This window comes from Amblyraja radiata, chromosome 35 (genome assembly GCF_010909765.2).
Source record: "Amblyraja radiata isolate CabotCenter1 chromosome 35, sAmbRad1.1.pri, whole genome shotgun sequence".
Taxonomy (NCBI): Eukaryota; Metazoa; Chordata; class Chondrichthyes; order Rajiformes; family Rajidae; genus Amblyraja; species Amblyraja radiata.
Window position 1 is genome coordinate 7,152,592 of NC_045990.1, and position 12,056 is coordinate 7,164,647.

Below are 12,056 nucleotides of genomic sequence, written 5' to 3' on the forward strand. Positions count from 1 at the left end.
ACCCTGAGACTGATCATGTGTAGAATCACTCCCACAAACCACAGACATCAACAACACGAAACCCTGCACAGGTAGACATTATTTTACAGCACCAACCTTCCTCCTTAAGGCAGCTAGGAGGTAATTTCCTCATACACACACATACACACACACACACGTGCACAAACACACTCTCACGCACACATAACACACACATACACACACACATACACACACACGTACACACACACACACACACACACACACACACACACACACACCACACACACACACACACACACACACACACGTACACAAACACATGCACAAACACACTCTCACGCACACATAACACACACACACAAACACACTCTCACGCACACATAACACACACACACACGCACAACACTCTTACACACGCACCACATACACAACACACTCACATAATACACACGCACATACAACACACAACATACACTTGCGTGTGCACACACACATATAACACACAAACACACACACGCAATGCGCACACACACACATATAACACAAATACACATATAACACACAAACACACACACACAATGCGCGCACACACACACAAACAATCTAACCACTCGTCCTTTCCACAGAAAAACATTTTATCAACTTTTGTCCTTAAGGCAGCTAAGTGAAGAGGTAATCACCTGACACACAGACTCACACACACATATAACACACACACAAACTCATCCTTTGCACCTCCCTTGAATGGTCAGTGCAAGAACATTTCCATCACCCTTAGAATGAAATACAAGCTTAATTTGCTTAAATGCAAAATTAAAAAGGAATTAAAGAAATTATTTGTTTTTGCAAATTGCTTTCTTATTTTTTTTTGGGGGGGAGGGGGGAGGGGGGGAATTTCAGTAAGACCTAATCTCAGAAACCAACAGCTGGTCAAAAAAACAAAGTGCTGGAGAAACTCACACACCAAGACTATGCAACCCCACCTCCTTTTCCTGCTTTATCCACCCGACAACCATCAGTATGAAGAAGGGTCCCGACACCATTCCCCTTCCACAGATGCTGCCTGCCCTGCTGAGTTCCTCCAGCACTTTGCGTTTTATTCAAGATTCCCAGCGCCTGCAGTTCCAGGTGCCTCCGCTTCGAGTCGGTGCCAATTTCCTTTGCAAGGGTCTCCTGCCCAAACCTTCACCCTGGGACTGACGGAGGAGAGGCTGTGCATCCATGACAAACTCAACCTTACTCAACTTCCAGATAATTCACACAAAGTGCTGGAAGAACTCAGCAGTGGAGGGAATGGGCAGACGACGTTTCGGGTCGAGACCCTTCTTCAAGCTGATTGTAGGGTCCTGTTTCAAAATGTCGCAAAAAAATCCTCCACAAAACTACATCCCAGCCCAAACCTCCCCTTTCCACCTTTCTCCACCCAACCACAATTAGTCTGATGAAAATTAAAGATTCAAGAGAGTTTATTGTCATGTGTCCCAGGTAGGACAATGACATTCCTGATCGAAAATATTACCTGTATCCTTCACAGAACTTTGTCCCAGCCCAAACCTCTCCTTTCCAGCTTTCTCCACCCTAATAGAATCAGTCTGAAGAAGGGTCCCACTCTGAAACGTCACCTGCCCATTTCCTCCACAAAACTCTGTCACAGCTCCACCTCTCCTTTCCAGTTTTCTCCACCTTACTACAATCAGTCTGAAGAAGGTTCCCCATCCAAAACATGGCCCACAAAAGCTGCCTGACCTTGTAGAGTTCTTCCAGTACTTTGTGTGAATTGTCTGTGTCTTTCACAGATGCTGCCTGACCCGTTGAGTTCCGTTGGGCAAAGAATTCAAAGCAAAGGAGATCACTGAGACTTGTCATCAGTGATTCATCCATCCATTCATCCATTCATCCATTCATTCATTCATTCCTCCAGTACTTTGTGCTTTGCTCAAGGTTCCAACATCTGCAGTTCCTCGCGCCCTCATTCGGACAATCTGTCACGGGGCCTCTCGTTGCCGTTATCGTTGTTGACGCTGTCAGACTTCTCCGTCGAGTCTTCCTCGTCTTCGGTCGACTGGTCGAGGATGTCCGCCGCGGGCATCTCGTCCTCCGTGGCCTCCTCATCCTCCTCCAGAATGTCCTCGGCGATTATCTCGTCCACGGGGCACTCCATCAGGCTGCCCTGACTCAGGCAAGTGGCCACCGTGGATCCCGTGCTCAAGTGCCCCGGGCTGGGGTACAGAACCTTCGGCAGACCCCTTTTCTGCCGGCTTCGAGGGTGGACACAGTGGGTGCCTGGGATGTGAGGCTCTGGGTGGGGAAATGGAAGGCGGAAAGAGTTTGTAAGGCAAGGCAAGGCAACTTTATTTATATAGCACATCTCATACACGAGGCAGACTCAAAGTGCTTCACATAAAAACATGTCATACAATAAATGAAATAATAAAATGAAATAAAATAGAAGAACTAAAAGAAAAGAAAAGCAAAATTAAAAATGCATTATAAAAAGTGCAAAAGTTAAAAGTGCAATGTAGTTAAGATTTAGCTGAAAGCTAAAGTAAATATAAAAGTTTTCAGTCTTGTTTTAAAAGTGGTCAAAGTTGAGGCAAGTCTTAAATCTTCAGGAAGTTGTAAGCTGAGTTTAGTTTAGAGATACAACACCAAGTCCATGCCAACCAACGATCCCTGCACACTAACACTATCCTACACACTAACACTATCCCACACACACACACAAGGGACGATTTTTACATTTACACCAAACCTGTATGTCTTTGGAGTGTGGGAGGAAACCAAAACTCTCGGAGAAAACCCCCGCAGGTCACAGGGAGAACGTACAAACTCGGTACAGACAAGGATCGAACCTGGGTCTCTGGTGCTGTAAGTAAGAATCTACCGCTGCGCCACAGTGCCAAGCTCATTAGGCCATTCAGCCCATCAAGTCTACTCTGCCATTCAATCATCTTTCCCTCTCAACCCCATTCTCCTGCCTTCTCATAACCCCTAATCAAGAACCTGCCATTCTCCGCATTAAAAAGCAGTAACTCTACCGTTGCGCCACTGTTTCTACGGGAGAGATGCCAGGCAGACCCTAGCAAGACGCAAGAGCGCAGGGGGAGAGGTGATGAGGGCGCCCGGGCGTGGGTCAGGGACCTACCTTGGCGGTTGTAGCAATCCTCAGCGTAACAGCTGTGGGGCCTGGGGCTGTGAGGGCCCAGGCTCTTCTTTGGCGGAAGGATCCGCAGGGGGGTGACGTGGCTGGAGCAGATGTAGCACGGCGCAGGCAGACCCATCTGGCCAAACCCCCTACAACAGGAGACAGCTTGAGGAAGGGACACAACCGGCCACAGACAACAGAGATCGGGGCAATGTGGGGAATACCAGGCTATGACACAAGGGGTCGGCAGGGTTGGCATGAGTTGGGTTGAGTTGTTGAATTTAATTTAGATGGTTGAGTTTAATCTAGTTTAAGTTAGTTGATTTGCATTGAGTTGAGGTGAGTTTAATCTAGGTGTGTTGATTGCCACGTGTATCAAGATGCGGTGAATTGCATTTTTGTTGCGTGCTATCCAGTCAGCGGAAAGACAACACAAGATTACACATGAGTATTGTTCGATGTTTTAAGGTGAGGAGGAAAAGATTTAATAGAATCCTGAGGGGTAACTTTTTTTTTTACACAAACAGTGGTGGATATATAGAGCAAGCTGCCACAGGAGGTAATTGAGACAGGTGCTATCACAATGTTTAGATGGGTATGTGGATAGGATAGGATTAGAGGGATAATGGCCAAAAGCAGGCAGGTGGGACTAGTGTAGATGGGGCGTGTTGGCGGCATGGGCAAGTTGGGCTGAAGGGCCTGTTTCATGTTATATGAACTGTATAATCTATACACATATACAGAGACTAAAGGTGGCATATAACGATGCCATGAGAACACTGCTAAGGAAACCTAGATGGTGTAGTGCCAGTAATATGTTTGTGGCTGCAGGAGTCAGTACTTTAGAAGCTATCCTAAGACATCACATGTATAAATTCATTTGCAGGATAAATGACTCTAAAAATGTGCTTATTGTGGCCTTGTCAAACATAAGGGTTAGCATTACACGCTACGAATCCCAGCTGTGGAGACACTGGTATCGTTGTCTCGTTGTAGGACATCGATCATCTTTTAATCTGGATTTAGCTTATGTATTGTGTTTTTAAAAAATATATAAATTATGATGTTTTTATGATATACTAAGATTTTATATGTATTTTATGATATTTAATATGCAATGCATTTTTAATGTAATTTTGCCCCTTGTCTGGACCTTGAGTCCGTAAGTTTATTATTATTATTATTATGAATGGTGTGGGCAAGTTGGGCTGAAGGGCCTGTATCACATTGTACGACTATGACTCAATATCGGATCGACTGGGCTCATATTCACTGGAATTTAGAAGGATGACAGAGGATCTTATAGAAACATATAAAATTCTTAAGGGATTGGACAGGCTTGATGCAGGAAAAATGTTCCCCATGTTGGGGGAGTCCAGAACCAGGGGTCACAGTTTAAGAATAAGGGGTAATAATAATAATAATGGATGGGATTTATATAGCGCCTTTCTAATACTCAAGGCGCTTTACATCGCATTATTCATTCACTCCTCAGTCACACTCGGTGGTGGTAAGCTACTTCTGTAGCCACAGCTGCCCTGGGGCAGACTGATGGAAGCGTGGCTGCCAATCTGCGCCTACGGCCCCTCCGACCACCACCAATCACTCACAGACATTCACACACAGGCAAAGGTGGGTGAAGTGTCTTGCCCAAGGACACAACGACAGTATGCACTCCAAGCGGGATTCGAACCGGCTACCTTCCGGTCGCCAGCCGAACACTTAGCCCATTGTGCCATCTGTCGTCCCATCTGGGTAGGCCAATTAGGACTGAGATGAGGAGAAACCTTTTCACCTAGAGAGTTGTGAATCTGTGGAATTCTCTGCCACAGAAGGCAGTGGAGGCCAATTCACTGGATGTTTTCAAGAGAGAGTTAGATTTAGCTCTTTGGGCTAACGGAATCACGGGATATGGGGAGAAAGCATGAACGGGGTACTGATTGTGGATGATCAGCCATGATCATATTGAATGGTGGTGGGCCAAATGACCTACTCCTGCACCTATTTTCTAATCTATGAATGGTGTGGGTAGGTTGGGCTGACGGGCCTGTTTCACGCTGACTCTATGAGTTTGCTCTATGAGCTGTGTGGGGGGGTACGCGGAGCCTGGGGGTTTGCGTAGATTTATGCGTAGACTGGGGACTTCGTGGGAGAAGCCTCAGGAACGGGCGCTGCATCTCAGGGCAGGTGCGTGTGCGTGTGCGTGTGCGAAACAGCGAGAGGGGAGACGCTCCCTTTGCTGAGGTCAAGTCAATAATGATGGAGAAGGGCCAACACGCCATCCACAGTTACCCAAAGACATGGCCACACTCCTGGCAGTGGAACTCAGCGTAGCCCCACATCCTGTCGTACGGCACTGGGTCGTACTTTCTCTTGCACCTTCGACACCTGGACACCTGTGTGGGTGGAGATAGAGAGGACAGCTCAGCACATTCACTCACCACAGGGATGGGTGGCTCAGCAGTAGAGCTGTAACCTCACAATATTCAACACCGATACCACTATTCCTGCTGGGCTAGACTACGATCTACCTCACTGGTCACCCTCGGGCTATCCTCGATCAGAATTTGCTGGCTCCGCCTTGCACTAAACGTTATTCCCTTATCGCGTATCTGTACACAGTAAATGGCTCGAAGGTAATCATGCTTTGCCTTGCTGCTGAATGCTTTTACATTTACCAAGCCAATTAACCTACAGACCTGTACGTCTTTGGAGTGTGGGAGGAAACCGGAGTATCCCACGCAGCTCGCGGGGAGAATGGACAAACTCCGTACAGACAGCGCCCGTAGTCAGGATCGAACCTGGGTCTCCGGCGCTGCATTGGCTGCAAGGCAGCAACTCTACCCGCTGCGCCACCGTGACCGCACAAACTGTTCCTACCTGTTTCCTCGCCGGCACCCTTCGCCACCAGTATATGTCACATATATTACAGGAGAACTGCCTCTCCTCGAATGGGATTAACTTTTCATTGGCCAGGTTTAACAATTCCAGATTCTTTTCCGTCAATTCTGACACCACTTCCTGGAACAGAGAGAGAAAACAGGACTTTAAGGAAGTGGGGGGGTGGGGGGGGGGGTGGGGGTGGGGGAGTGGGCGTGGGAGTGGGGGTGGGAGTGCGTGTGTGGGAGTGCGTGCGCGTGCGCGTGTGTGCGCGTGCGTGTGTGTGCGAGTGTGTGTGCGCGAGTGTGTGTGTGTGCGCGAGTGTGTGCGAGAGTGTGTGTGAGCGAGTGTGTGTGTGTGCGAGAGTGTGCGTGTGTGTGTGCACACGTGTGTGCACCCTTATTTACAGGGAGTGAACGCCTAGAGGGTATCACTATGTATGCATGTGTGTGCGAGAGTGCGTGTGTGCGTGTGTGTGTGTGTGTGCGAGTGTGTGCGTGCGTGTGTGTGTGCGCGAGTGTGCGTGTGCGTGTACGCGAGTGCGAGTGTGTGTGTGCGAGTGTGTGCGTGTGTGTGTGTGCGTGTGTGTGCGCACGAGTGTGTGCGTGTGTGTGTGCGAGTGTGTGTGCGCGAGTGTGCGCGAGTGTGTGCATGTGTGTGTGTGTGCGAGTGTGTGTGTGCGCGAGTGTGTGTGTGTGTGCGCGAGTGTGTGCGAGAGTGTGCGTGTGTGCGCGAGTGTGTGCGAGAGTGTGCGTGTGTGCGCGAGTGTGTGCGAGAGTGTGCGTGTGTGTGCGAGTGTGTGTGTGTGCGCGAGTGTGTGTGTGTGTGCGCGAATGTGTGTGTGTGCGCGAGTGTGTGTGTGTGTGCGAGTGTGTGTGTGCGCGAGTGTGTGTGTGTGTGCGCGAGTGTGTGCGAGAGTGTGCGTGTGTGCGCGAGTGTGTGCGAGAGTGTGCGTGTGTGTGTGAGAGTGTGCGTGTGTGTGCACACGTGCGTGCACCCTTATTTACAGGGAGTGAACGCCTAGAGGGTATCACTATGTATGCATGTGTGTGCGAGAGTGCGTGTGTGCGTATGTATGTGTGTGACTTGCTAGCAGGAGTTTACACCCTGTACGGGTCACCATTTACAGGAATGATGTGTGTATGTTTGTGTGTGTGAGACCATATTTACAAAGTGAACACCTTGTGTGTGACACATTGTACGTGTGTGTCACATTGTACGTGTGTGTACGTGTGTGTGACACATTGTACGTGTGTGTGCGTGTGTACGTGTCTGTGCCCATACCTACACTTTGTGTGTGTCAGTATTTACCAGCAGTGTTTCACCATCTGTTTGCTGCTCTCCCATTCCCATTCCCATTCCCAGTTCCCAAACCCACCTTGGTCTTCGCCTCGTTTTCTTCATCTCGGAGCTTCTTAATAACTGCCTGGTGGAAAGAACCAGAACCAGAATTGGTGGTGAGACTCTTCCACATGCATCTACAAACTAGACCCTTTAGCAAACGGCTGCGGGAATACGAGGAAAAGGAGCTCTTGTGGCCTCTCCTCGACCTCTCCTCGATAGGACACAGCCTGGATCTATCACAGGTCTCTGGAGCCGTGGGTCTATTCTACCACTGCGCTACTGTGCCACTGGGGAGAAGGCAGGAGAATGCGGTTGAGATCGAAAGATAGATCAGCCGTGATTGAATGGCGGGGTAGTCACGATGGGCCGAATGGCCTAAATCTAATGATTTATGAACTTATGAATAAAAAGACTACACATTAATACAATCAAGCCATCCACAGAGCACAGATAAAGAATAAAGGGAATGTTCAACCCAGGAGTTCCTGTGGCCTCTCCTCAACCCTCCTTCACCAACCTTGCAATGTTTCAGAAACATTTTGACAGCTACATGGATAGGACAGGTTTAGAGGGACATGGGTCAAATGTAGGCAGGTGGGACTAGCGTAGATGGTACATGTTGGCCAGTGTGGGCAAGTTGGGCCGAAGGGTCTGTTTCCACGTTGTATCACTCTATGGTTCTATATCTCTAGAACGGCACGGTGGTGCAGCGGTAGAATTGCTGCCTCACAGCGCCAGTGAGGAGGGGAGAGAAAAGGAGAGAAAAGGAGAGAATGGGGGGGGGGGGAGAAGGGGAGAGAAGGGGGGGGGGGGGGAGACACTTTTAAGAAGTTTAATAAAGTTTAGCGGGCATTTCACTTACCGGTAGGTTTTCCTTGGTCCTGAAAACTCCAATGAGCTAATAAAAATGCCCGGTCAGCAAAGGAGATTGCCTACGGCTGCCATCGACTGCCTGTAACTAAATAGCGACCCCACTCCACTGCACTACGAGTCAAAAAGACCCATGCCAACCAAATTTTATTCGCGAAAAATCTTTCAACATGCTGAAAATTTTTCGCGACTGAGCTGAGGCCGCGAGTATTCGGGAACTTCCGTCGAGCGCGAAGGAGAGTTCCAGCGACCTCATAGGACCACGTGTAGACCATGCTGCGAGTTTGAGTCGAGGGCAAACTCTTCTAAACTCGCAGATTAGGTCGCCGCAGTGGGACAGCCCCTGTAAGGTGCGGGGATCGCTGGTCGGCGTGGACTGACGGGCCTGTTTTCCGCGCTGTTTCTCTAAACTAAACCAAACGACAGTTCATGAGTTGTCCACGCTGGCTCCCAATGCTTACATCCCACCAACCAAACTTCCATCGGACTTGTTTTGTTATTGACGTTGAGACAGTTACAGGCAGCGCCATCATCAAGCTGGCTTTGCGCACTAATCCACGCCCACCTGGCTCCTTTCATTTACCAGGTGGACTACTCACCTTTAAAGCTTCCGCAGCTTTAACAGAAAACATACAAGCCACCTTTACCTTGACTATGGGATCATTATCAATCTCTTTTCTATCATCAGCGTCCAACTCTGTAAGAAATCAAACAAATACCTTGTTTAATTTCCAGCCCTTTGTTTTCCAGACCCCTTCCATAGTCTATCCATAACTCTCGTAATCTCATGTTCATTGGGCATAGGAGCAGAAGTAGACTATTCGGCCCATCAAGTCTACCCTGCCATTCAATCATGGCTGATCTACCTCTCCCTCTCAACTCTATTCTCCTGTCTTCTCCCTATAACCCCTGGCACCCTTCCTAATCTCTCATCTTAAGGGCCTGTCACACTTTCACGACCTCTGCCGAGTTTGCCCTTGACTCATACTCGCAGCATGGTCGTCACGAGGTCGTAGGTAGGTCGTAGATAGGTCGTGATGCTAGTCGTAGGTACTCGTGGCGTCAAGTAGGTCGGGGCGTTTTTTCTAGCCTGATGATAAATGTCTACGAGTAAAAAAGGTCGTGAATTAGGTCTTGAAAGTGGGACAGGCCCTTTACATGCTTCCATCACCTTTAAGCCATGATCAGCCATGATCACATTGAATGGCGGTGCTGGCTCGAAGGGCCAAATGGCCTACTCCTGCACCTATTGTGTATTGTCTAAGCCTCCTTCGCCCCCAGGGAAGAGAAGCACAGACTATCCAAGTTCCCCATAACATGGGCTGCATGGTGTCACAGCGGTAGAGTTGCTGCCTTACATCACCAGAGACCCGGGTTCGATCCTGACTACGGGCGCTGCCTGTGTGGAGTTTGCACGTTGTCCCTGTGGCCGCCTGGGTTTTCACCGGGTGCTCCGGTCTCCTCTCACACTCCAAAGATGTACAGGTTTGTAGGTTAATTAACTTTGGTAAATTGTCCCTAGTGTGTAGATAGAATTAGTGTACTGGTTTGGTCAGCACAGAGTCAGAAAGCCGAAGGGCCTGTTTCCATTCTGTATGACTCTATGACGTCTAATCTTTGACACTGCCACCCAAGGAAATAGATTCTGCCTATGTCAGATTCAGATTCAGATTCAGATTCAACTTTAATTGTCATTGTCCGTGTGCAGTACGGAGACAACGAAATGCATTTAGCATCTCCCTGGAAGAGCGACATAGCATACGATTTGAATAAATATTTACATTAGCATATATACAGACATAGTGTTTTTCCTGTGGGAGGAGTGTCCGGGGGGGGGGGGGGGGGGGGGGGGGTGATTGGCAGTCACCGAGGTACGTTGTTGAGTAGAGTGACAGCCGCCGGGAAGAAGCTGTTCCTGGACCTGCTGGTTCGGCAATGGAGAGACCTGTAGCGCCTCCCGGATGGTAGGAGGGTAAACAGTCCATGGTTGGGGTGAGAGCAGTCCTTGGCGATGCTGAGCGCCCTCCGCAGACAACGCTTGCTTTGGACAGACTCAATGGAGGGGAGCGAGGAACCGGTGATGCGTTGGGCAATTTTCACCACCCTCTGCAATGCCTTCCGGTTGGAGACAGAGCAGTTGCCATACCATACTGTGATACAGTTGGTAAGGATGCTCTCGATGGTGCAGCGGTAGAAGTTCACCAGGATCTGAGGAGACAGATGGACCTTCTTCAGTCTCCTCAGGAAGAAGAGACGCTGGTGAGCCTTCTTGACCAGAGTTGAGGTATTGTGGGTCCAAGAGAGGTCTGTATGCCTCCAATAATTTTATAACGTTCAATCAGGTCTCCCCTTAATCTCTGGTGCGACAAACAAAATAACCAGTCTGTCCAGACGCTCCCTGTAACTAATACCCACTAATCCAGGCATTATTTGAACTATTCAAATTTAACTTCCCCTGTGGCAGGATTTGAACTCATGATCAATTGGCTGCTAGTCCTGAAACTTAACCACTGTGCCAGCTCAGCCCACAACATCTTTTCACAGATGAAGTGGTGGTTATGATTAGCGATTTTAATTTTGTTTATTAATGTCACGTGTACCGAGGTACAGTGAAAAGCTTTTTGTCAAAGATACAGAATACTTCAGACTTTAGGCATACAGTGCGGAAACAGACCCTTAGGCTCGCCGAGTCCGCGCCGACCAGCGATCCCCGTACCCAAGCACTATCCTACACACTCGAGACAATTTATTTATTTTTTAACCAAAGCCAATTAATCTACAAACCTGTACATCTTTGGAGCGTGGGAGGAAACCAGAGCACCTGGAGAAAACCCACGCAGGTCAAAGGGAGAACGTACAAACTCCACACAGACAGGACCCGTAGCTAGGATCGAACACAGGTCTCTGGCGCTGTGAGTCTATTCTACCACTGCGCTACTGTGCCACTGGGGAGGAGGCAGGAGAATGGGGTTGAGATTCAAAGATAGATCAGCCGTGATTGAATGGCGGAGTAGTCACGATGGGCCGAATGACCTAAATCTAATGATTTATGAACTTATGAATAAAAAGACTACACATTAATACAATGAAGCCATCCACAGAGCACAGATGATGAATAAAGGGAATGTTCAACCCAGGAGCTCTTTGTGTAATAGTCACAGGTGGATCTGCAATATGCTCTTTGAAATCTCCACTCCGCAACATTTCATACTGTATCATGTGTCTGTACAACTGTGGACGGCTCGATTGTAATCATGTATTGTCTTTCCGCTGACTGGGTTAGCGCGCAACAAAAGCTTTTCACTGTACCTCGGTACACGTGACAATAAACTAAACTGAAGCATTTAGTGTAAAGTTATAACATTGAAGTCCGATAATGTCAGATCAGAAGGCTGCGGAGGCCAAGACAAATCATATTTTGAATGCAGAGAAAGATAGCTTCGTGATTAGTACGGGTGTCAGGGGTTATGGGGAGAAGGCAGGAGAATGGAGTTAAGAGGGAGAGATAGATCAGCCATGATTGAATGGCAGACTCGATTCGATGGGCCGAATAAACCTAATTCTGCTCCTATCGATTATGAACTTATAAAGAGAGTTCAAAAGACTCCAATGAGGTAGATGGGAGGTTGACACAAATTGCTGGAGTCATTCAGCGGGACAGGCAGCATCACTGGAGAGAAGGAATGGGTGACGTTTCGGGTCGAGACCCTTCTTCAGATGGGAGGTCAGGACCGCTCTCTGGGGGCAAATAGGGCTTGTAGTCAGGTCTCTGGAAGGGTAGAAAGGTGGATGGAGATCGCATAGAGGAGGGGTGGAGGGCATCGTGAGTGGGAGA

The 12,056-nt window shown here is 48.6% G+C and overlaps 1 protein-coding gene across 2 annotated transcripts in view; it reads right to left on the minus strand.

Annotated features, from left to right (window-relative positions):
- Positions 1–812: 812 nt before the first annotated feature.
- Positions 813–12,056, minus strand: part of LOC116991939 (shiftless antiviral inhibitor of ribosomal frameshifting protein homolog) — a 12,501-nt gene continuing 1,257 nt past the window's right edge. Inside the window, exons 3-9 of one of the 2 annotated variants that reach the window (XR_004416937.1) lie at positions 8,869–8,923; positions 7,386–7,433; positions 6,008–6,148; positions 5,420–5,523; positions 3,128–3,276; positions 1,537–2,280; positions 813–1,382 (exon numbers count right to left, since the gene is read on the minus strand). Coding sequence is in view for 1 of the 2 variants with exons in the window: in XM_033050941.1 (XP_032906832.1) it covers positions 1,952–2,280; positions 3,128–3,276; positions 5,420–5,523; positions 6,008–6,148; positions 7,386–7,433; positions 8,869–8,923 (826 nt within the window). In the remaining variant the exon portion in view is untranslated. Of the gene's footprint in view, positions 2,281–3,127; positions 3,277–5,419; positions 5,524–6,007; positions 6,149–7,385; positions 7,434–8,868; positions 8,924–12,056 lie in introns of both variants that reach the window. The other variant, XM_033050941.1, reaches the window with a different exon arrangement.